The sequence below is a fragment of the Miniopterus natalensis genome, chromosome 13 (assembly GCF_054644295.1).
Source record: "Miniopterus natalensis isolate mMinNat1 chromosome 13, mMinNat1.hap1, whole genome shotgun sequence".
Classification (NCBI taxonomy): Eukaryota; Metazoa; Chordata; class Mammalia; order Chiroptera; family Miniopteridae; genus Miniopterus; species Miniopterus natalensis.
Genome location: NC_142093.1, coordinates 21,542,720 through 21,568,598, shown reverse-complemented (window position 1 = coordinate 21,568,598; position 25,879 = coordinate 21,542,720). Strand labels below are relative to the sequence as shown.

At 43.9% G+C, this 25,879-nt stretch overlaps 1 protein-coding gene across 3 annotated transcripts in view; it reads left to right on the top strand.

Annotated features, from left to right (window-relative positions):
• THADA (THADA armadillo repeat containing) overlaps positions 1-25,879 on the top strand; it is a 266,071-nt gene that overhangs the window by 206,961 nt on the left and 33,231 nt on the right. For all 3 annotated transcript variants that reach the window (XM_087823521.1, XM_087823522.1, XM_016204113.2), the window contains exons 32-36: positions 17,014-17,390; positions 17,972-18,090; positions 18,426-18,498; positions 21,406-21,559; positions 25,066-25,197. In XM_087823521.1, the coding sequence (XP_087679647.1) occupies positions 17,014-17,390; positions 17,972-18,090; positions 18,426-18,498; positions 21,406-21,559; positions 25,066-25,197 (855 nt within the window). The remainder of the gene's footprint in view (positions 1-17,013; positions 17,391-17,971; positions 18,091-18,425; positions 18,499-21,405; positions 21,560-25,065; positions 25,198-25,879) is intronic.

Sequence of the window (25,879 nt, the reverse complement as noted above, 5' to 3'; positions counted from 1 at the left end):
TATGTTTCCTGGTGCGGGCCCCAGATCCACATACAATTGTTCTATTTTAATCATGATTCACAAAATGGTTTTCTTAAAAGGGAGGAGGGCAACTCCAAATAAAAAAATTTTTGATGTGTTTATATAAGAGGCCACAGGAAGTGCTGTACATGAGTTCCAGCCCACAGACTGAAACTGATTTTCATCAACACAAACTGGAATGCAGGGTAATGAGCCTGCAACTGGTTAAAATCAGCCTCTTCTAATTGATTAGGCCTGTCTAAAGGAGGCTACAATTACAGAGTCAGATTCTGAGTACAAGCAGGCCAGGCCTTTCCTCTGTTAAATTTAGTCTGTCAATGATTTGTTGTCTTCAGTAAATATATTCAGGCTGTCAGAGTCCAGCGCTATCCAGATGGAACCTTGTTCTCAAATTCAAACCAAGTTAAAATGCTTTGAGGGGGAGGTGCGAAACCGCCTCGCCCGGATCAATGCATATTAGCCCACAAAACCCCTGTGGCCATGCAGAGGTAATGAGAACACGCCTGCACTTTCATCAGCTCCACATCCCTGCACAGGGGTAGCGGTTCTGTCCGTTTGGTAGAATAGGATCATATAGTTTTATAGCTGTAAAACAGTCCTCGTTTATGCCTCTCGTCCCAGCATAATTATTCATAGTGCCTCCTTTTACTCTTGAAAGTGTCCAGGTTTGCACAATAAATTACAGGTCACCCTAGCTAGAAGAGACCTCAGGGTTGTGTCCGCTTTGTTTTACACTTGAGCCAACTGGGGTCCAGAGATTATAAATTAGATGTTACCAGATGTAGGTTGTTCTGGGTTTCCATCATTTTTGTATTTCAATTCCAGATTCCATGTAACTTTATAATACTTCTCTGCCTCGTGTCCAGAGGGCCTGAGCCATAAAAGACTTGCTTACTGTTCACAAGTCAAATCAGTGGGATCCTATCACAACTGTGTGGTTGACTGTAATTATTAGTTTATTTGAACTAGATTTTTCTTGACATATTAATACAATTATTCCTTGTCTGGAAGGGTTAACCCTTGAATGTTGTAAAATACCCTCTCTCTTCTCCAACTGCCTGTCCTTTAGCTCCTCCATAAAGATGGCTTTGGCCATTTTAAGTCATCTTTTCCTCCAAACTTATCCTAGTATAACAACCGGAGTTCTAAACATTTTATCCTACGCTGTCCAGTATGGCATTCATTAGCCACATGTGGCTCTTGAGCACTTGAGTTGTGGCTGATCCAAATTGAGATGTTTTGAAAGAATAAAATATACATTGAATTTCAAATATATAGTATGAAAAAAAAATGTAAAATTTCTCGATTTTTGTCATTGATTACATGTCAGAATGATATATATATGTGTATACACACACACACACATATATATAGCATTAAATAAAATGCATTATTAATTTCACTTGTTTCTTTTTCCTTTTAAAAATGTGGGTACTAGCCCTAGCCGGTTTGGCTCAGTGGTTAGAGCATCAGCCTGCGGACTGGAGGGTCCCAGGTTTGATTCCAGCCAAGGGCACCTACCTTGGTTGCAGGCTCAATCCCCAGCCCCGGTCAGGGCGGTGTGAGAGGCAACCAATCGATGTGTCTCTCTCACATCAGTGTTTCTCTCTCTCTCTCCTGTCTACTCTCTCCAAAAAGCAATGGAAAAAATGTCCTTGGGTGGGGATATAAATAAATAAATAATAAATAAATAAATAAGGCTACTAGAAAATCAAAATTCCATATATGGCTCATATTCTATTCCTGTTGGACAAGTACTGATTTTGTCTAGTCCCTTGGGAATTGCCCTCATAAGCCACAGGATGTATGTGTATGTCCATCTCAATGAATATATGTATTCATATAATGCATCCACACAAGCAGGGGTAACAAATTTTCCTCCTTCAAGGATGAATTAGATTTTTAGAACTAACCAAATGTCGCATACAATGGTAATTAAGAAGGATGGCACTGTTTAGGATAAAAATAAACTTGTAAGCTTAAAATAATGAAAACTATTCTTGTGTGTTTCATAAATTGTTTCCAAAGGCCCTTTGAGCAGTAGCTAAGTATATTACCAACCAAGGTGATCACTAACTTAGATGTGTAGATTTCAATATGATTTCACAATAATGTCATAGCATTATAGTTTTACCTTGTAAGCCCTATGTAAGAATGTGCTTTGCATCAGCAGCATAAGTGCTCAATTAATATTAGCTACCGTTAATAATATCATCATTATCATTAGCTGGAAACCATGCATCTAATCCAGTCCCTTCTGCCTGGCAGAATTAAGCTCTACCCCTCACATTCACAATTTTCCTCCTATTCTTAAGCATCTCCAGGAAAGAAGAAATGCTGACTTTCTCAGGAAAACACTGAAGCACAGCATCCCTGGCATAGAATGTCAGGAATCTACTCAATTCGGTCTGCTCCTGTCGCTCTGACTGATCCAGAAAAGGATCATTTTTTGTTGTTCATTTATTTTTTTCATTCATCGGACATGACAGCTAGCGTCAGATACGTTGAGCACCTATATCTGGAGATAGATACACTGGAATATGTCTTGGGCTTATAAGCAGGTACAATAAGGGATTACAGAAAGGAAATGTGTATAGAGTACATTTGAGGCACTAAAGAATGAATCGTCATTTCTCCTGGGGAGGACAGGAAAGGCTTCATAGAAGAGGTGACACTTCTTCCTATGCCTGCATCCTCATAGGAGTCTTAGGACCCTTGTGAAGCTCAGTTCCTGTTGTCACTGAAAAAGTATGTCACTGAATATTCATTCACAGAGCGTCAAGAGATGTGCAGGTATCATGGTCATTGGTCTCGGGGGTTTGGGAGGTGGGTGAGGAGTGGAGGACCAGACTACAGTTAAAGGCAACACAGTGCTAAAAGTAGTTGTTTTACAGTGGTGTGATTATAGGGGGGTTTCTTCCTCTTATTTTTCATGGTACTAATTTTATACAGTATAATTCTGTTTTATTCTTACGTGTGTAGGTACATGTATTTCAGTAGTAAACGTATCTAAATATGAAGGAGATTAATTATTCCCAGAGACATGAAATAATATCAATTTCAGAGAAACTTTTTTAGGTGCAGGAAGATCTGCCCATCTCCTCTCAAATACTATTTTGTAAGTGACCTTGGAAGGCTATTCCTACCTCTAAAATGTCTCAGAACCCATTGAAGGGCTGGGGGCATAAACAATGAGAAAAACAGTGAAGGGGAAAGGCAGAGAAGATGATTAAAAAAGCTTAAGATAATGATGTGTTTTGTGTAATTCAAACTTTTATCTTAGTTCTTCCCAATCATTTGAGGTTTTCTCAGCCATTAACTAGGTTTTAAAAATTCCAGATCTGGGGGTTTTGTTTTGAGTTGTAAAGTGATTTAAACCCACAAGGACTCTCTGTCCCCTGTATTCTTTTTCCCCTTCTGAATCCAGCTGTCATCATTAGTATATATCAGTTTCCTGCTGGAAAGAAAATTATAGTCTCCGATTGGAGTTGGGGGCGATGAGGAAGGAACAGCGTAGCTGCCACAGGCCTGAGAGGCTGTTGCAGGCCTGGGCATGGACGTGGAACCGAGAGCTTTCATTCTTGGTCTAAGCCCATCTCAAATTATTTGCTCTCAGGTTGGAAATTTTCCATTGAAATATCTGTTTACTGAAATTCTATCTGAGTCTTGACTAAATATTTACCCTCTTATTCTGAGAGATGGACTTTCTATTTCTCTTTTATGCCCACACCCTTTAAATTTGTGTTTTTCACATCTATCAAATAGAACATTTTCTTTCACCAAGTATTTAAACAAACCTCTTACCTATTTGCATTTTCTGACTTTCAATTGAAGTTCTGTTGGTGTGTTTATGAGGGGTTTTCCTTTCCTACTCTCTATTTTACTAATTTTATGCAACCTGGTTCTTTCTTTTATAACTATATATGTATCATGTATTGAAATACAAATCTTGAAGAGGATTAGTTAGTCCCAAAGAAGTAAAGAAACGACATAATTTCATAGAAATGTTTTAGGTGGAGAAGGGTTTGTCCATCCTATTCCACATCATGTAAGCGACCTGAGAAGGCTGTTTCCCTGCAGTGCATATTAGATGCCTATTCACTCATGGTCAGGAAGCATTTCCAATATCTCGAAGTCCCTGGCTGGGTAGCTCAGTTGGTTGTAGTGTTGTCCTGATACAACAAGGTTGTGGATTCGATCCCCAGTCAGGACACATACAAATAGCAACCAATGAATGCACAAATAAGTGGAACAACAAATCAATGTCTGCCCCTCTCTCTCCCCCCCGTTCCTCTCTTTCTAAAAATCAGTAAATAAAACATTAAAAATATATATCATCTTTCTTGTAGAGATCGTAATAATAATGACCAACATTTATTGAGCACTTAAGTCTATGCCAAGCACTGTGCCAAACATTTTACATGCATTCATGAAGGAGGTACTAGTGGTCCTTCATTTTATTTTATTTTATTTTATTATTTTTTTTAAATCCTCACCTGAGGATATGTTTATTGATTTTAGAGAGAGAGGAAGGGAGAGAAGGGAGAAAGAGAAACATCGATGTGAGAGAGAAACATCCATCATTTGCCCTCCATATGTGCCCCAACTGGGAATCGAATCTAAAACCTACATGTATGCCCTGACCAAGAATCGAACCGGAAACCTTTTTGTTTTGTTTTAAATATGTCTGTTGATTTCAGAGAGAGAAAGGGAGAAGGAGAGGGAGAGAGAGGGATAGAAACATCAATAATGAGTCATTGATCAGCTGCCTCCTGCATGCCCTCCACTGGGGATCGAGCCCGCAACCTGGGCATGTGCCCTGACTGGGAATCGAACCACGATCTCCTGGATCCTAGGTGGTTGCTCAACAGCTGAGCCACGCCAGCTGGGTACCTGCAACCTTTTTGGTGTATAGGATGATGCTCTAACCAACTGAACCACCCGCCGGGACATGGTCCTTCATTTTAGACATGAGGAAACTGAGAGAGAAATGCTTAACGTGTGTGGTAGGATAGCAGGGCCTGAGCTGTCAACCAATCTACACCGTGGCTCCACAGCCCCATCAGGGCCAGATTCAGGAAAACCACTCACTGTCTCAGAGAGGGGTGCCCTAGAACCCTCTTTGTCGATACAGCTTCTCAAGCTTCTGCTCTTCCTGCAGGCCCCCAGGCCTCAGAGCTTCTAGAACACATGCTTTTACGCTGACAAGCCTACATTTCTGTCTCCCATCCCAAGGGTGTGTGGAGTAATGTGAGGTATACCCAAGATTGGAGCAGTTACTAGAAAGAGAAAGCTTGACCACTGCTGGGCAGGCACCTGCCCTATTTCCTTTTGAAAGTGGACCTGCGGCCACTGCACGAAACACTTCCCAGCACCAGGCTACCGGTGACTGCTTTTTGTGGTTTCTTTGTTAGTTGGGTTTTATAGTTCGGATCTCATCATTTTGCCAAGAACAATAAACATTTTGTTTTAACTGGAATGTAACTTTTATTATTGTTATTATTTTTATTCTAAATGCCTTAAAAGTGACCAGCTTGTGAGCATGAAGTCAGAATTCCTAAATAATCTAAATGCCAAGTCAGTGTTCCTTGTAGATCAGTGTAAGATTGGAAGACAGGCTCTCACTTATTGCTGTTCGTGTTTATACGATGGAAGTTAGGTAACGTAAGCTCTCCCAGAGGCCGGCTTGGGGGTTGATGGTTAAGTGGTAAAATCTGTGGGAAGTCTCCGACAGTGCCTCGTGTTGTACTGTCTAGAACGTGAATAATATATGTGTGACATGAATAAATATAAGGTCAATGATTTTTATGACATATTCACTTCCTTTACCTAAGTTCCTGGGAAATATAGTCAGATAATTACAGAGAATGAAAACATTGGCAACTTATAGACACCTGCTTTGGTTATTTGGTCTAATTAGGTTAAATTTAACCAATCCCATCTGAACGAATTGAAAACAATTCTTATCTGTTCCCTGGGTTGTGCATTTTTATCGGCGTTGGATGCAGATGTGTTTAATGTGACACAGTTGGTGCTATTCTCTCAGCTCTGGGTGGGAGATAAAAGGGAATTGAGAACACATTTTTAGAGTCTTCTGGGGACTTTGTTTCTGGGCCTGCAGCTATGAAAGTTCAAGGGGGAAAAAAAACACAGGCTTTGTTGTCAATAAATTAGTTGCTTTTCTCCAAAACACTGGGACTATCATCTGAACTGTTGCTTTTGCCAAAAGTGCCTTTCCCAGGGAGCAGCGAGCTCCTAAAATAAGCAGATGATGCCTGGCTGCCTTTCGTATGTCAGAATAATACAGGGTGTGCTATTAGATTGCTAGGTTCATGCGGTGTTTATTCTTCATTAATTCCAAGCCTGGTGCTGAGAGCATAGACTCACAATCCTTAGAATTGTAGAGTTCAGAGACCATCTAATCAGTAGGTAGAGTGGAAACTGTAGCAATTAAGTGACTTGCCCAAGGTCACACAGTTGGCTAGTGAAAGAAATAGTCAAACTTTTCTGGCTCCTGGTCTGCTTCCCATTTCTGTGACCAAAATTAAGGCCCTCATAATGGGAGTTGGGCTGAGCATCTGGATCGGCAATAAAACGGTGTCACAAAACCCCCTTGCCCACCTCTCCACCCCAGGAGTAAAATGCTGTTCAGGTGAGCAACGAGGATCTCAGAACATCTGTGGTTCCAGCCTTGCCCCGCTCCAGCCCCCCTCGTCACAGATTATCTGAAACTAGTTGTCCTTGCCAATTAAATTAGTTATATTTGAAAGCTTATTCTAGACATTTCACATGGATGGACTCATACAATATGTGGTCTTTTGTGTCTGGACTTTTTCAGGGCTCGTCCATGTTGTAGAATGAGTCAATAGTCTATTCTTTTTCATGTCTGAATAATATTCCATTGTATAGATGCACCACATTTTGTTTACCCATTCATCAGTTGATGGACATATGGGCTGTTTCCACGTTTTGTCTGTTATGAGTAATGCTGCTATGAAGATTCATATACAAGTTTTTCCGGGGGACATATATTTTCAGTTCTCTTGGATATTTACCTAACAGTAGAACTGCTGGGCCCTGTGCCATCTCTAAGTTTAACTTTTTGAGGAGTTGCCAAAACAGACTGTACCATTTTACATTCCCACCAGCAACGTATGAGTTTCCAGTCGCTCCACATCCTCAGAAACACTTATTATTGTTCATCTTTTTTATTATAGTCGTCCTAGTGGGTGTGAAGTAGTGTCTCACTGTGCTTTTTTTTTTTTTAAAGCCTTACCAGAGGATGATATTTTTTCCATTGCTTTTCAGAGAGTGGAAGGGAGAGATAGAGAGGCAGTAGAGAGAGAGAAGGAAACATCGATGTAAGAGAGAGACATCAATTGGTTGCCTTCCTCACACATCGGGGCGGGGGATCCAAGGTACGTGCCCTTGATGGGGAATCGAACCCAGGACCCTTCAATCCAAGGGCCGACGCTCTAACCACTGAGCCATACTGGCTAGGCTTCACTGTGCTTTTGATTTGCATTTCCCTAATTGCTAATGATGTTGAGTATCTTTTCTAGTGTTAATTGGCCCTTTGTATATCTTCTTTAGGGAAATGACTATTGAGACCCTTTGCCCATTTTTAAATTGGGTTGTCTTTTTATTCCTGAGTTGCTAGAGTTCCTTATATATTCTGGATATTAATCCCTTTTCAGATATACAATTTGCCAATATTTTCTCCCATTCTGTAGGTTGTCTTTTTACTTTCTTTATAATGCCCTTTGATGTAAAAAAAATTTTAATTTGGATGAAGTCCAGTTTATCTATTTTTTCTTTGGCTGCTTGTGCTTTTGTATTGTGTGTAAGACATCATTGCCTAATTCAAGATCACAAAGATTTGTACACATGTTTTCTTCCTAAGAGTTTTATAATTTTATCTCTTAGTATTTAGATTGTGGTTCATTTTGAGTTAATTTTTGTGTTGGCGTGAGGTACAGATCCAACCTCACTTGTCCTTTTGCATGTGGTTGTCTACTTGTTCCAGCACTATTTGTTGAAAAGACTTATCCTTTCCCAATTAAATTGGCTTGGCACCCCAGTCAGAAGAATCAATTGACCATAAATACATGGATTTAATTCTAAACTCTCAATTCTATTTTATTGATCTCTGTATCTTTCCTTATGCCAGGACCACACTGTCGTAACTATCACTGCTTTGTAGTTACTTTTGAAATCAGGATGTGTGAGTCCTACAATGTTCTTCTTTTTCCAGATTGTAATGGCTGGTCCTTTGCATTGTCATACAGATTTTAGGGTCAGCTTGTCAATTTCCGCAAAAAAAGAAACCAGCTAGGACTGTGATAAGTATTTTGTTAAACCTATAGGAATACTGCCATTATAATACTATGTCTTCAGATATTCAGATCAGACATTAAGATCAGCATTCTTCTAAGACTTGTTTTTAAGCTTTGCTATAGTGGATCCAATTTAAAAAGGAGCCTTTAGTTAGTGCAAATTTAGCTCTGCTGACCCAATGGATTACCTGATGCCCCATGGATTACCAGGTTTCTCTACTGTGGGTAGTAGTCTGGGGCAATTGCAAGTCTTGCTTTGTTTCCTTCTGTCAGGGATCACTGTCTTGCACTGCTGATGTCTAATGTTTAAAAACAATTTCGTACATTTTGTCCAGTTTTCTAGTTGTTTATGGCAGAAGAGCAATCCCTGAAGGAATTAAACCTTCACGAGCTGAAGCAAAAATTACGTCCATCACTTTGTTTTGAAACCTCTTGGTTCCTCAACTGTAAAAAGGGGATATAATACCATCAGAGGACTGGGGTGAAGGTCACATGAAAAAAATTGTGAAAACTCCTTGAAAAGTCATATGAAGAAAGGAAAAATCCAACCCTGAAAAAAAAAGCAGCTATTAGGAGGTAAAATTGATAGCAGGACCAAAGAAACGAATGTCCATCTCGAGCAGAGTAGGAGACAGAGCTTCTGCTGGCCCCATAGTCAGGTACACGTACTCAGGTTCACCATCATTGCTCCTCTGGCAGAATCTGCTTAACTCCTGCCTCCATGTTGAAGCCACACTTCACATTTAAGAGTGTCTCCCGTCCAACCAGACTCTGTTGGACTTGCCAGCTATCAACTGCACCTGCAGCATCGTTCCTACAGGTGTTGGTCTGCGGTCCAGTGGTGCCAGTACCCTCTTCAGTCTTAGAGTCAGTTTCTCCCAGATTGTAAACTGTAGTGCTGGCAGGGACTGAGATGGGGAGTCCTAGCCTCTCTCTTTAGCCCCCTTTCTTTAAAGGAATCTTCCCAGACATCCACTGCCTCTCCAGTTGGTGGTTTCACACTGTGTCCCATTGCCTGTGGGTGGAAGAGAAAAGCCCCCGGTCCTTTGTGGGGAAAAGGTAAGTTAAAAACGGTTGTCTAAGGTGTGATAACTGGGAAATTTCTGATTTCCCAATCTTGTCCTTAGGGGCAATTCACTGACAAAGCACCAGAAGCAATGTATGCTTAGAAGTAATGTCATGGTCATGTCTTTGGGTTGTCATGAGCTCGTCTACAAGGATTTCCCGACTTCCTCGCTGTGTTGAGCAGAGGCGGCATGGGGTGGTGGGTGGAAGTAAGCAGTAAAAGCTGTTGGAACCGCACAGTGCCTGGTGAGCTCTCGGAAGGGACTGTGCTTTTATTTCAGGGGTTGACAAGATAGTCTTCAAATCGTATTCTCAGAAGCTCATCCTCCTTCCTCAGCAGCAGATAAGGAATTTTGTGCTTAAAAGAGGACATCTGTAATACTTTCAACAATAAAGATAAATTTTTTTTAAAATACATGCTTTTGAGAATATGCAGGGGGCAAGGAAAGAAGGGAATGTTTTCAAAGGGGCGTGTGTGGGGAGTTGCACCTGTGTAAGCAGGGCACGGAGAGGTTCGGAGACCTCGAAACAAACGTAGGCAAGAAATAAACAGTCAGTACAGGTCAGGGTGCTTCTCGAGACAGAGTTAGAATCCAGTGCCTTCCAGCAAGTCATCATTCTACCTGTTTGTAACTGGAGGGGCCCCTAGGGTCAGGTTTACAGTTTACAGGGAGGGGCAGAGGATTAGGTAGAAGAATGGAATTTCCCTTCGATAAGGAGAAGCCAAGATTTATTAAATCAATTTATTTGTTGTTGTTGTTGTAGTTCCTATGGTTTCCTTTTCTCCCCAAATGTAATTTTTTTTACTGAGGAATTGCATAACTGGACATTAACATTCACAGAGTGTACAAATTATCATCTGCAATTATTTTTAGAACCAGTTTATCAACTGTTTCAGATAAGAACTTTAGTTGGAACTGATTACAGATCTCTCTGACCAGAGCTACAATTCTTTGAAATAGGAAAAGCTGGCCATCGCACTGCGCATTAAAAGTGAAATCTGCTTGTTTTTAAAGACGGGTAGAGATTCTGAGGTGGGCAGGGGGAGGGGCATAGAGGAAACTTCAGAACAATTACAGCTGCAAACTTTTCTTGACCGAGTAGTATCAGAGAATTCAGAGCCTTTACAATGTATGAAAGTGAAATTCGTTCATTCATTCGAGGCAGAGGGAGCAGCGTGTGCAGGGTCAGGCGGAGCAAAGAACCTTCTGTGCCTCAGTGGCAAACGGCCGCCTCAGTGGGACAATCAGCATTTCCGTTTACACGCTATTGCCAGTAAGTGACTTATTCCATAGCAGTAAAACCATGTTTTCCTGTTTCCAGTCCTGAGGGGGATCCTCCCTCCTTCATGGATGCTGATTGCTGCTTATAAGTAGAACAAGCCAGTGTTCACTGGGCTTGGCTTCCCTCATAGCCATCGCTGCTGGGCCAAGAAAACGCTGTCGCTTTGGGCCTGTACACTTATTCCCCTTGCCCCTTTTATTTTGGCCAGTTCAGCACAAAAACAATCAGGCCGCCTTCATTCATGACGTAGCAGGGAAGGCCAGGCTGTATAATGTTTGGGAGCTCTTCGGTTGAGCACTAGATGAAGGGGTTGTCTTATGATTAAGGGCCATGGTCTCCACAAACAGGTACCATCAAACGCTAGAATTACACGCGTTCAGCATGGCAAGATGTTTACACTGTGAGAAGCACGGTGACCTCAGACGCTCTGAGGTAATGGTTCTTAAAGTGTGGTCCCTTCATCAGCAACATCAGCACCACCTGGGACTTTGTTAGAAATGTGATTGTTGCGGGACCTGCCCCGACCTCCTGAGTCAGGCAGTCTGGAGGTGAGCACCCTAAAGTCTGAGGACCACTGGTCTCAGGTGACAGCACAGCCACCCTTCTGGGAATATGCTCAGTGGTTGGAAGGCCAGGTGAAACTGCCTTCTCTCTTTTAATTGTTATTTTCCAACCTCTCTCTCTGCTGAGTACTCAGAGTGAAATTAACCTAAATTAAATGCACTTCTGGTGAAACTCAGCCATATCCATAATTATGTGGTAATGATATCATCCACATTTTTTTTTCCAGAATGCCCTTGTTAAAGCTATTTAGATTAACATGTATTTCTTAAGATTATGATGATGTTTTGAAAAGAAATTCTAACAGACTTACTTGAGGAGCTTAGAAGATCAAAGATGAATGACCCACAGGCTTGCCCTTTGGGGCTGTGCCCTCCTCTGGGGAGGAGACAGACTTCCCTAAATAATGCAACAGGACTTGTGAAACTGGACGTCCCTGCTCAGGGCGGATGCGGCTCTGAAACCTCTTTGAGCAGCCAGGTGGATGTTAGCGCCCTGCCTTGGCTGGTTAGGGCGTGGCAGCTTTGAAGTCCAGTTAATTTAGTGATCACTGTTCAGGTGGCAGACACAACACTGAGGCCCGCAACTTGCCAAAGAACCAAGAACTGCTCAGATAACACCTCTCATGACCGGGGGGAATCGTGTGAATGGGCCACTCGGCAAAGCCCCTTTGGTTTCTTCCTGGGAAATCTCTGTTCTGGGTAGTCGTGTAGTCAAACAGGCCAACCTCAGAAAGCTTTTCTCAACCCCAAAGCTGCAGTTCCCTAATGCTGGTCCCTGGTGATGTTTCCAGAATAAAACTCGAGCAAAATGACACTATGGCAGATTTTTCTTAAAGCCAAATTTACTTAAAGAATTGTTCTTTATGATAACACTATGAATTTACTATTTTTTGGTGTGAAGCTAGCCCTTCTTTCATGAAATGACAGTAGATGGTAAGTTTTTAACATCCTTGCTTTACAACATAAAATGCCTAAGTCGGCAGCTTACTCCAATCTGCCACATTGTTTTGAACTCCAAACCTGGGAACTGTTTCTCCACTGAACAGGACTTAGCACAGCAGGAGGTAGTGTCCTTCTGAGTGGGTTCAGCCAGTTAGTCAGTCGTTTGAAGGCTAGAAACTGCCTTGCTCTAAAGAAGTTAATTTCAAGAACGAAATTAAATTGGATGTTAAGAATCAGTCACACATACTTGGGTGACTAGAATGACTGTACTGATGGGAAAATCTAAAGACTTTCCAAACTAGGAGGGCTGGGAAAACTCCTGTTAATAAGAGTTTGCAAAAATCACCTAATTTATGAAAAATAAGATGGTGCCACGAAAGGAGAGACTCGATTCTTTAGTGACAACACTTGGCTTTCCAGGAAAGATAGGAAGAGACCCAAAGCAATCAAAATTGAAATTGCACGTAGGAAAGTGCTCCCCTAGAGGGGAAGGTTGCTAAATCTCAGACTGAGGAACCCCATCAAAGAGCTTTTTGTGTCCTGCGGACAACAGGCACTCATAAGAACAGAAATAAGTACCCTGTGTTGATCTAGACTTTGAAGCACGTGGTGGGTTGTGAAACCCTGGCGGGGAAGCCCTCTGGTGAATCTGCCCGCTGCGGGACGCAGACAGCGACGCAGTAGCCGCCAACCCAGCTGCGCGCTAAAATCACCTGGGCCACTGTGAAACCGGCTCGCCCCAGAGATGCGGCCAAGCGTCCCCTGACATGAGTGTTTTTCTAAAGCTCTCCAGAGGAATTTAATGTACTTCCTGGGCTGAGAAACCACTGTGCTGGAGAGGAAAGCAATATGTCTTTTTTAGTCACTGCAGCTGCTTACGTTGACGTATTGAGGATTTATAACTCCAGCCTCCTGCCTCACCCAGAGACCCCCTCACCGTAGGCACTGGGGAGAGGGCGTTCTGTGGTCTCGCCTAAATGAGACTCCCCGAGAGCGGAGCCCGGTCTTTCTGATTCACGGCCACGTGCTAGACCTAGAACAGAACCTGCACATAGAGAGCCAGCGCTGACAGCCTGCCTGCTGGGAGCCTGTATAGTGCTTATTCGTTCTTCGGAATTCCTGGTGACTTCCCCTCCTTTGGTGGTTTTATTTGTAAGAGAAAGCGGGGCATGGTGAATTCTCTAGTTCTTCAGTGTAGTGAGGGACGGAGCTGGAGTTAGCTGTGCCCTACTTGGAACTGCACCCCTACCCACCCACCGTAAAGCCTACAAACCCTGGGAGGGTCGGGTTTTAGGAGTGTGGTTCTCCGCTGAATAGCAGGATTGCCTGTTGGCTTAAGACTGCAGCTGTCTGCGCCCACCTCGAAACCAAATGAAACAGAATCTACAAGAGAGGGGTCCAGGCATGTGTGATTTTAAAGTCTGGCTGAGGACCATCATCACCTGAGGGCATTGGTTTTCAAAGTAGAGTGGTACCTCAGTTTCCAAACGTCTCTGTTGACAAACATTTCCGTTTTCAAACACGCCTCGGAAGTGGAACGTGCCACGTGGCTTCCATTGAGGGCAAGATCCTGAGGCCTAGCCGTCGGCTGTGGATCCCTCGGTTTTCAAACGTTTCAGAACTCGAACAGTCTTCCGGAGCAGATTACATTTGAAAACCAGGTACCACTGAACCTGGCTCAGCAGCAGCATCACCAGTGAGCTTGTTAGAGATGCAGATGCCAGCTCCCATCCCACCTCCCAAATCAAAACCTTCGGGGGTGAGGCTCAGGAGCAGACTGGAGTTTAACAAGCCCTCCAGGTGATTCAGATGCTGACTCGAGTTTAAGAAACTGCTTTAGGACATCTCTTTGGGTCTTGCTGCACAACAGATAATATTTTTTCTAAGCAGCAGTTTGGAGAAAGTGCCTCAGTGAATGTCATTTGATAATTTCCTGGCTTATGGATAATTTCCTGCTGCTCCTCTGTTGACACATTAATTTGCATACTCCTTCCTAATTCCCCCTAAATATTTGCCCTTTGCTCTCCTATTCAGTCACCTCTGAGCAGCCTTCAGGGCCCTTCTTAAATTTTATTTCTTTCTGGAAACCCTCTTTTTTACTTCTTGCAATAGAACGTAAGTGCCCATTGCATTAATTTTTGTCATTCTTTTACTTTTTGGGCTTTTTTATCTACCATTTTTGTGTGACCTTGAGCAAGTAACTTAATGTCTCTGTTTCCTCATCCGTAAAACGGGAATAATAATAGTGCCTACTTTATTACATGAGTTGATACATGTTGAAGTACTTAGAATAATACTCAACAAGTGTAATTGCTCATAGCATTAAATAATGGCTATCTAATATTCTATAGTGCATGGCACATACTTAACCCGTCAGCTTTTCTCACTAACAACTTTAAGTCACTAAGCATTTTGCAGTTTTTGTAGTCTTTATCTCCCATTAGTTTTAGTTTCATTAGTTTTAAAGCACTTTGACCCCCGTAATTTTTCTTTCTCAGCTCTGAATGTCTTTGTCTCCTGAAGTACCTAATATATGTTCAATAAACGCTTATGGAATTATACTGAACCCCACAGGCAGTATAGGCCAGGTTCAGAGGAGACCTTCCTGAGCATGTCCCCCATCTCCCCCTTCTTTGGGACATGCCTTTAGTCCCTAGCTTCTTGATGATGTCGTCCATCTTTCCTCAAGGTCCTAGAGGAAGAAAGCGAGTCGGGGTGCCCAGCTCTTGAATACAGCATGCTATCCACTCTGCCTGGGATAGTTCTCTTTCAGACAGCGGGCTCCTCTGAAAATTATCCAGAATGGCCTAGACCTTTCTTACTGTTTTTAATTACATTTTAAAGAGCAGATCTCGTGGTGGTGTGGTCTTCTCATTAGTAAATTGTAATGGGATTAGGTTTTTAGGTGTTGAAAGTAAAGATGACGACATGGAGGTTGAGGATCACACCTCCCTGGGGCTGCCCTGCTGCTTTGTAAGGATGGTTCCCTCCTGCTTGGACTTGAACTCCTGCAGAGTCTGAATTAAGAGCAGAGGTGTGTCTGTAGCCGTAGATGGCGGGTGGTGGCCTCTGTGGGGCGCAGCCATGTTGGAGCCTGAGCCCTCAGTTTGCGTCTTGGGGCAAGCTTCTTTTTGAAACTATTTGATGTGTAACATGAATATTCTGTAGTTTTAATTCCTGGATTTATTGCAAGCCTATGTGATTTTTTAAATTTCACGTTTTTTCCAACTGTTACTTTAATATTTTACATTTCTGTTATGTTTATGATAGTTTTCTAGAAGTCAGTAGTGTTTGCTGAGTTATGAGATATCTGAATTTCAGCTGTAATGATACCGGACAGCCTGTAGTTCCCCACATCGTCCATCCTGCGTCATGCCTTTGAGTCTTTGCTCTGCCCCTCAGTGGTTCCAACCCTTTCTTCCCCTTTAAGACTTGGATGACACCACTATATTGGAATTACCTACTCATTCATTTCTCTTTCTCAAAACAGACCATAAATTCCTCAAGGGTAGTGTTGTTGTTTTTTATTTAGCATCCAGCACCTAGTAAGCAGACTCTAAGAATTTTTTATCAGAACCAAGAATACAAAGATCTTGGCAATCTGAAAGGCAGACCATAAAACTTAACAGGGAGATAAATTTTTTTTTAAATATATCTTTATTGATTTCAGAGAGAGGAAGGGAGAGAGAGAGCTAGAAACATCGATGATGAGAGAGTCACTGATCAGCTGCTTCCTGCACGCCCTCGACCGGGGATTGAGCCCACAACCCGGGCATGTGCCCTGACCGGGAATCGAACCTCGATCTCCTGGATTCTAGGTCAGTGCTCAGCTGCTGAGCCACGCCCCACCGGGCAGGAAGATAAAATTTAACAGGATATACTTGGGTTTAAAGCAAAGAAAGAAATAAAATAAGTCTGGATCTAATACAGTACTGAGTACAAGGTGGGAGAAAGATGACTCACCAGCATCTGTAGACCATGCAAGAAAAGAAAGGCTGTGGTTCCAGTGGACTTCATGCTCCGCATGAGCCAACAGTGTGATGTGATGCAGCTCCCACAACCCAGGGTCAGAACAGGGAAAGTAACAGTCCTGCTGGCCAGACCGCACCGAAGGGTCATGTTCCACTCCATGTGGCCGTGCCTTAAGAGGGAGTGAAGCATGTCCAAAGGAAGGCAGTTAGAATAGTGAGAGAAGGCGAACCCTATCATATGGTGAATAGTTGAAGGAAGTAGGGGTGTTTCATCTGGAAAAGACAGAGGGGGTGTAATAACTGTATGCAAATGCCTAAAGGGCTCATTGGGAACCTCAAAATGCAGAATTAGGCCAGTAGATGTACTAACAATGAAAGAGTCTGTTATGTGAGCCCCAAGTCACTGTAGCCTTTAACCAAGAGCCTCTGAGGAGATGCTGTAGAGGGGATCTGAGCCCCTGGAGGAAGTTAGGACTAGATGTCCTTTTATCCAGCTTAGCTTTGAGGTTTGGGGATTTAAGAGGTCACTGAGTTCATACTGACTGAATGTCGAGGAGGGGTGCAAGGAGCACATCTAATGGGAATGCCTTTTGTCCCCCTAAGGGAAATAGTATGAGTTACCTAAATAGTGTGAGTTACCCAAATAGAAATTGCTTTTGGACCAGAAGTTTGAACCTTAGTGGGCAAGTCACTTATTACATCATATATGTGAAATGTACTCAGAGAAGGTATCCAAAAGGCCCACCTAGTGTATCCAGAGCCTTGCCTTTTCCCAACTCCTTTTGTGGAACTTTGAATAAAGTGATTACCTTTGGTTTTTTTGCTTTTTAGTCCTGGAGCACCTTGGCTTATGGGAGGAAGTCAGAAAGATCATCTCAGGATCAGAGCTACTAACGGGATTCCCCTATACCTTCACGGTGCCAGGCCTGCCCCAGTACCTCCAGAGCCTCACCAAACTAGCCATTGCTGCCGTGTGTACAGTGGCCGTCCAGGCTGAAGAGCAGACACGGGACGTCCCCATCTCCTTCTCTCAGTTGCTAGAGTCTTCCTTCCCTGAAGTGCGCCTGCTGACACTGGAAGCCCTGTTGGAAAGGTTTTCAGCAGCCTGTGGATTAGGAGAAAAGGAACTGCCACCCTTGCTGTGGAATATGGGAGGGATGTTCTTGATGTTGGCAATGAAGGAAAATCACCCAGAATGCTTCTGCAAGGTAACGTTTCTGGTGTGCTGACTGCCCCCATCCACTCCCCACACTCTTTGATGAGCCCACCAGAGTGATCAGATCATGAAGGCAAGATTGGCTTTGGCTTCTCCAGGAAGGAGATTCAGCATCAGGAGGGCAAGGACTCTGTATGGTGCTTGGCATAGCTTCATGCACAGATGGGCACTAGGAAAAGTGTTTGACGATAGTAGCATTAATGACAGATGAACCAAATCAGATTGAGAGTAAGCTAGTCAGTGCTGTAGGAAACAGCACTGACAATTAGCTATAGAGCATATCAGAGGATAATCATTGCTGCTGTGGCCATTTGGGGGCGGATAGCCACCTAGAAAGCATAATCAAAAGGAAGGGACACTGACTTAGGAATCTGGGATCCCAGATCCCTAGGACCCCTTGCGTGTGGCGCTGCTCCGTCCTGTCTCCAAAGGCATTAGGAGGGAAATAAGCCAGTGGGAGCTTTTTGAAAGATAGACTCCCCCCCCCCCCCAGTCGTTACAAGTGATTATCATTTAGCTTCCGCAGACTTTTTCCTGAGGTTTGTTTTGTTTTCATGGATCTGGCTCACACAGATACTGAAAATCCTGCATTGCATGGACCCCAGGGAGTGGCTTCCCCAGACAGAATGCTGTATCCATCTAACCCCAAAGGAGTTTTTGAACTGGACCATGGATATTGCTTCCAATGAAAGGTTTGTCCCCAACACTTGCTGTGCAAACTCGGTTCCTTGTGTGGTCCCATCAGTCAGTTAGGTAATGAACTTGAGCACAGTTCTGGCCTAAAGACTCCGTCTCTGTATTTCTTTCTCAATCTCAGCTTGGAAGCGTTTTCTAAGCTCAGGCAATAGAATGATATCAGCATATCACATTAGTAACCAGAGGTAATTACTTCTGGAAGTGTTTGTTTAGCACGAGGTGGAAATGTCCAGCCTTCACATCCACATGGGTTACAGACTGTGCAAAAACCATCTGTATATAAAGTATGTTTGATTTTACTTGGGGGCTGTTTTTGGCTTGCTTTCTCTAGGTCTGAAATTCAAAGTGCAGCTCTGAGACTTGCCTCCAGAGTGATTGTCCATCACATGCAGACGAGTGATGAGGTAAGGCCGCCTGCCCTCACCTGGGGTCCAGGTTGTTGTGCTTTTTCACCAGGAAGATGTCAGCAGGCAGAGTCACTGTGGCGTGTATGTGTGTCCTCTACAAAAATACTGCTCTGTTGATTTTTCACTTTGGGTCTAACTTGTAAAGAATTTTTTGAGCATCACCTTTGACATTTCTTTCCTCTGGCTCTGGGCACATTTGATTGGAAGCCATGAGAATAACAGAGCCTCCTCCCCACCAACACACACGTACACACACACATACACACACACACACACACACACACACACGCCCAGACCCCTTGTTATTTTTCTAGCTAGACTCTTTATTTAAAGAGGGAATGAATAAGTCAGTTCCAAGGACTGCAAGTCACTAGGATTACACTCTAGTTGCTAAGTATGAAAATATATCACTATGGCTTGACTCTGACCCCAGAACACAACCCAGCTGGCCTTGCATGGAGCCTAGAGGTGTCCCACTTGTCTCACATGCCCTTTGGGAGTATGGTAGAACTAGAGTAATCAAAAGACTTTCCTGGGAAGAAGCCTTAAGACAAATACATGCACGCTTAGGGGTATATGAGAAAGATGCAACCGTCACAGAATTATTATAAGTAGAAGGCAGTTAGTGCTACAGTGAAACCACCTGAGGATCTTGGTTATGTATCACCACACTGTGCTAGTGTCAGCATGACATTGCGGATCCTGGTTCCTTACAATAAAGCCCCGCTGAGAGATGTCCTGGAGACACAGAGATGAATAGAGCAGGAGGGACAATCTACTGAGAGAAGAGAGTGTCTCATCATGACATTAAATGCTCTAGCTGGAAGGAGGCTGTGGGAATCCAGAGGAGGGAGGGAGTGTTTGGAGAGCTGAGGAAGACTTCACAGAGGAGATTGTTAAATTCCGAGAAACTGGGCCTGAGAGAGAAAACCAGAGGGTGAGAATTACGTAGATACACAGTTTCCTTCTGTCTTTTATTCAAAGGCAGGCCAGGGGACCAAAGCCAGGTGATCACTAGGAGATACAAAAAGCAAAAAAAAGTCAGTTGTGTGTGTTGCAGGGAGGGGAATGTTTGTAGGAAGAGAGAGGGTTTGCTAAAAAAAACTACAGCCCAGGGGGGAAAAAAACAAATTCTAAGAAAGTAGTCATGGGGCAGCCAAGAGAAATCTTTCTCATCTAAAGCCATTTGTCACCGTTAGTCACATGCGTCTTAACGATGCTGGTTGGTACTTGAATGAACTGATATTTGATGAAAATTGGGAGTTTTCCAGGGAAAGAAAAATTAACAGAAATGCAGAGAAACACATAAAAAAAAGTTACTGGGTCCGGCTGGGCATGGCTCAGCAGTTGAGCATCGACCTAGAATCCAGGAGATCAAGGTTGGATTCCCGGTCAGGGCACACGCCCGGGTTGCTCCCCAGTCAGGGGCGTGCAGGAGGCAGCTGGTTAATGACAATTCTCTCATCATTGATGTTTCTCTCTCTCTCTCCCTCTCTTTTCCTCTCTCTGAAGTCAATGAAGATGTACTTAAAAAAAAAAAGTTCCTGGGAAAACCTGGGTTTCTTTGTGCACTGAGAGTCAGAATCTTCCTTGAGGTCTAAGATGCTCATCAGTCTAGTTCCATGATAATCAGAGTCTCATTCTGAACATTTAAAGAGGCTTAGTTGATAGGGGAAGTAAAGTACATTTTCAACAATAACCGTTTCTAGAAAAAAGTAAAAAATTAAAAAAAAAACAGGGTTTAAAAGATAGAAACAATCCAAATGTCCATCAACTGCTGAATGGGTAAACAAAATATGATATATCTATACAATGGAATACTACTCAGCCATAGAAAGTAATGAAGTCTAGATACATCCTAGTGCATGGATAAACCTTAAAAAATATATATGCTAAGCAAAAGAAGCCAGTCACAAAAGACCACACACTGTCTGACTCAGTTTATATGAGCTGTCCGGAAATGGCTCGTCCATAGAGACAGCATGTTACTGGTTTAGGGGTAGGGGAGGGGGCAGATGGCAGGATGAGGAATGACAACTAAAGAGTGTAAAGATTTCTCTTTTTGTGATGGTTGCACAAGCGTAAATATGTGAATTGTACATGTACTTTAAGTGGATGGATTATATTTCAATAAAATTGTTACTATAAAAAAACAGTGCTTTGTTTAAATAATAATGTTAGTTAGGATGCTGCTTTAACTGTTGTAACTGAAACCCATCGACGCAGTGGCTTAACCCAGTGGAAGTAGTCCAGAGCAGACAGGGTGGCTCGCGAGTGTTGGGTCCCCGGCCCTTGGCCGTGATGGTCAGCGTCCTCAGCAGGGCCCCAGGTGCTTGCACCAGCCCCGTCCTCATGTCCCCCTTCAGCTGGCAGGCAGGAGAGACTCAGGAAGTGAAGGCCACGCCTGGTGCTGAAAGCGCAGATACCACTTCCCGCGACAGCATATTCTTCAGAATTTAACCACGTGTCACGCCCAGAGTCAAGGGCGTCTGGGGAATGGAGTCTTTAGCTGGGTGCCTGGGTGCCCAGCCAGAACCTAAGGTGGTTTTGTTAAAGACAGAAGTATCTGGTTATTGGGGACAGTGAGTATTGTTGCCATAGTCTTTCCCCCAGAAGTTTTGTCTTGACGGAAGCTGTCAAATGCACCAGTTTTCTGATAACCTGATTTGCTTCAGAGAAGACTCAAGGAACGTGCTTCCCAGCTAAGGTGACCCTGTATTACTGAGAGACAGGTCAGATTTTCTTCCCTGAGCGTGTCCATTCCTTCCTAGTTGGGATGAAAACAACTGAAAAACTCTCCTTCCCGTGTGCAAGAGCTAATTTGCAGGTCCAGTTTGGTGTGTGTAGCTCATCCCTAATTTCATGATTGTATCTTCTGAACTGCTCTAAATGTTGTGCTTTCAGACCAGGGACTCCGTGGCCCCCGAACTGAAGCAGTGGGTACAGTTGGTCATCTCGTCTTGTGGAGATCACCTTCCCACGGAGTCCAGGCTGGCCGCTGCTGAGGTCCTCACCAGCACCACCCCGTTTGTCCTCACCAACCCCCAGCCCGTTCTCGGTAAGCGCAGCGAGCGGGGAGATGTCCACTGCACTAAAGGTGCTCAGAGTACCACTAGGTGCTCCCTGTCAGAAAGGAGGGAGGGTGAGAAATAACCGTGTGCGTGACATCTTCACATCTTTCAGGCGTGTGTCCACCCTCTTAGGTCCTACTCTGAGCATTTCCCATCAGTAGCCTCGTAAGTGGCCTCTTTTTTTTTTAAATTCTCACCTGAGGATATGTTTTTTATTGATTTTTAGAGACAGAGAGAGAGATCAATGTGAGAGAGAAACGTCAATCGGTTGCCTCCTGCACGTGCCCGATGGGGTATCAAACTCCCAGCCTTGTGGTGTCCAGGACGAGGCTCCAACCACTGAGCCACTCCGGCCAGGCTGCCTCTTTTCTTTCTGTCTTGTCCCCGAAGCCATTCTCTTTATGCTCCCAAAAGCTTTTGTGGTCTTTCTAAAGTACAGATCTGATCATTTTACTCCACGCTTAAAACCTTTGGGTGGGTTTCCATTGCCTTCAGGATCAAATCTAAATGCCTTTTAACATGGCTCACAAGGCTCTTCCTGTTCTGTGCCTTGCCCACGTCTCCCTCCTCGTCGGCCAGCATGGGCCCCATGAGTCATCGGTAGGGAACAGTTCTAGAAACAAGCTGCTGCTTGACTGACTTCTATTTGCCTTTCAAGACTAGGCCTAACCGTCACCTCTTCCGGGAAGCCTGTTGCAATGATCTTGGTGAGAAATGAATGGGTCAGTGTGAAGCTGTGGCATTGAGGAAAAAGAAAGGACAAGCTGGAAAGGATGTAGGAAGCTGAGTCAACATGACTTGGTACTGAGGTTCATGTAAAAGGGAGATTCAAGGATTAAGTTTCTGACTTAAGTGACTGGAAGAACTGCTGTTGTCTTTAACTGAACTTAGTTTTTTATTGTTTTGTTTTTTGTGTTTTAGTTTGTTTGTTTTTTTAATCCTCACTGAGGATATGTTTTCACTGATTTTTTTAAAACATTTTTTTATTGATTTTTAGAGAGAGAGGGAAGGGGGGGAGAAAGAGAAACATTGATGTGAGAGTGAAACATCGGTCATTTGCCTCCCGTGTGCACCCTGAATGAGGATTGACTGGCCATCGAACCCTACCCTTTGGTACCTGGGACATCGCTAAAAGCAACTGAGCCACCCGGCAGGGCTGACCTTAGTTTTAAGTTTAAAAAATCTCTGGGACATAAAGGTAGAGAAATTTTGGAGTCACATGTACAGAGCTTAGCTAGTTTCCAGCCATGCACTCCACCCGCAGGTCTCTTTCCTCACAGCCACGCCCTGTCCTTCAAACATAGTAATTAGGAAAGAACATCATGTCAATGGTGTTTGACAAAACCAAGCTTTAGGAAATCCTAAGGAATTCAAAGCACAGGGGTTTTTGTTTAAACATTTTTGTAAATTTTGTAATTTTATTTGTTTTTAAGCATGGAGTTTAATAAAAGGAAAAACCCAGAACCTAAAGCCATGCCTCAGTCCCGCCCTGCCCTCTCCTGCTGTCTTATGCCGGTATTATTGTGGAGTGATTGTCTCCCATCCACTCCTGATATTCTGCTTTTGTTCACCTCTTCCGTGCCCAGCCCCGCAGAGTAAACCATGGTCCCTGTGTCCAAGGAGCTTTTGGGGTAGTTGCAGAGAAAGGATTTACAGAATAAAGGAGAGAATTGCTTTTTTAGATGGTGAGATTCAGATTTGAAGTGGTGTTGGAGTTCAGACCAACGAAGCATCCCCATGTCCCTGGAACTCGCTGGGAAACAAAATTGTCTGTGACGTCCTTTTAATTCTTTCTTCTAAGTGCCTTCCAGGCATTTTTCTTACACCCAAACGGGGACTGAAAGGGGACCTTCTGTGATTGTGATTTAATCATTGGACCCAGAGGAATAAGAACAAAGGTTTATAAACTTTGGTGAAGTTTCTCCAGTGAGAGTAATATTTTGCAGCACATTTTTGGGGTGACTTTGGCTACTCTAACCCTAGCTCCTATCAGACAAAATGTGTGTGGAATAACATGGGATTCCTGAGTAAAACTGAGTCCTGGCAAAAGCCATTGGTTCATAATTACTGGAGCTGGTTATAGCATTGTAGGCAGTAAGGAAGGTCAGAGGTGGCTGACAGCCTATAAGAACATGAAAGATGGGTATGGAACTGAGAGACAAAGGACATAAAAGTGCGTGGGGACAAGTCAAGGACAGAACAAAGTCATTTAAGGAAAAAGATAAATTGAAATGGGCTGGAGGGAAGGTTGCGGTTCTTGAGGGCATAAATGACCATGTTAAAGGGAAAATATTAAACCCTAGAGAATATTAAAATGGATAGATTCTGAAAGACTGAGTAAAATTTAAAGCCAGATTTATAACAGAAAAGAGAGACCAGAGCCACAGAGAAAGCCACTGCTCTTCTTGGTATGACTGAAGCGGCAGTGGCTGGTACCTGGTTCCCCACGGACAGATGAGAGGGTGGACTAAGCAGAGCTCAGGACAGGGCCGGTTCTCCATTAAAGGCCGGGGACCATGAGTGGCAGCCCTGGCGCCCTCCGTTGTGATCCTCCACAAGCCTGGGCCCACCCACCTGTGCAGCATGTATCCTTTCTGTGAGGCCCTGCCCACCTCACCTCCCTCGTGAAGTCTGCCTTGGTTGCACCAGTCCACTGTGATCTTGCCCTGTGCTGAGTCACAGCCACACATTTCTAACCCCCCTGACTTCTCGTTGCCTTGTGCTCTTGACTTGATGTTCCTCTTAGGTGCTCAGGGGTAGACACCGTCTTTTCCTGTTCCATCGTCCACAGCAGCACCTAGCACGGGGATAGACAGAGTCCCTGCCCAGGAGTAATGGCAGTCAGGTAGTGAGCCCCACGTAGACGTGGTATGGGCTAGTGCCTTTATGGTATAGACAGGTTCCTTGCCCTTTTCAATTCTTGCCCCCAAAGCATCATCTTGATTGAAATTTTGCTTTCAGAATATATAAGCTCAAACAGTCACTCATATCAACACTGGGCTAGTTTCCCCCAAAGCACTCTAGATGCATAATGTTTCATTCCTGAGAATTGTGAGTCATCACGGACAGCTAGGCCCAGGCCTTAGTCAGCCAGGGCACACCTTCTGGGGGCCTCTCCTGGGGCTGGTTGCCTCCAGAAACCTTTACTCCTCAAAAAGAAAGAAAGGGGGGGAGGGAGGGAGGGAAGGAAGGAAGGAGGGAGGGAGGGAGAGAGGGAGGGAGGGAGGGAGGGAGGAAGGAAGGAAGGAAGGAAGGAAGGAAGGAAGGAAGGAAGGAAGGAAGGAAGGAAGGAAGGAAGGAAGGAGAAAAGACAAGACACTTCAACCCTTCCCCCTTAGGCCCTCTCTCCTGGTGTTTATCTGACTCCAGTCTTCCTTTCTTGGAGTATCCAGAAAAAAGGAAAGCTGCTGCTCATTAAACACCATGGACCTGAAGTGGCGTCTGTGCCTCTGTGAACTGCATCGGGGTGATGAGAATTCTGTCTGTCTCCTAGGGCTGCGGGACACGCTTGCCCTCTGGAGGTGTGTCCTCACCCTCCTGCAGAGTGAGGAGCAAGCCGTCCGAGATGCCGCCACGGAGACGGTGACGGCCGCCGTGTCGCAGGGGAACACCTGCCAGTCCACAGGTACCTCCTCTCCCGCCTCTGCTGTGCCTTGCTGCTCTTAGACACCACTGGGCACACTTTTCGGTAAAGGGCCAGAGAGAATATTTTAGGCTTTGTTGGCCGTTCAGTCTCTGTCTCAACTGCCAGTTTAGTGGGAAAGCAGCCATAAACAACAGGTAAACAAATGGGCATGACTGTTCCAATAAAACTTCATTTACAAAACCAGGCAGCTGCCAAGATTCGATCTGCTAGCCATAGCTTGCTGACCCCTGCTCTAGGATATCATAGAGAAAAATTGTTTTCAAAGATAGAAATCTAATAAACAGTGCCTTCTGTCAGTTACATTGTCATTCTTTATAAATAAGGCCAAGTTTTGATTATCTGTGTGGTTACGTAACCAGAAATCATAGATCCATCATTGTGTTCCTCTGTGAGTTTTTACACACGACAGAAACAGATGAGTGTAAGTCTAGAGTCTCCATTTTGTGCCTTAGCCTCTCTTTATTTTATTATTAGTTTTTTATATATATTGATTTTAGAGAGAGGAAGGGGGGAGAGAGAGAGAAACACTGATTTATCGTTCCAACCTATTCATGCATTCATTGGTTGATTCCTATATGTGCCCTGACTGGGGATTAAACCCCCAACCGTAGCATGTCAGGACAGTGCTCTAACCAACTGAGCTATCCTGCTGGGGCCCTTG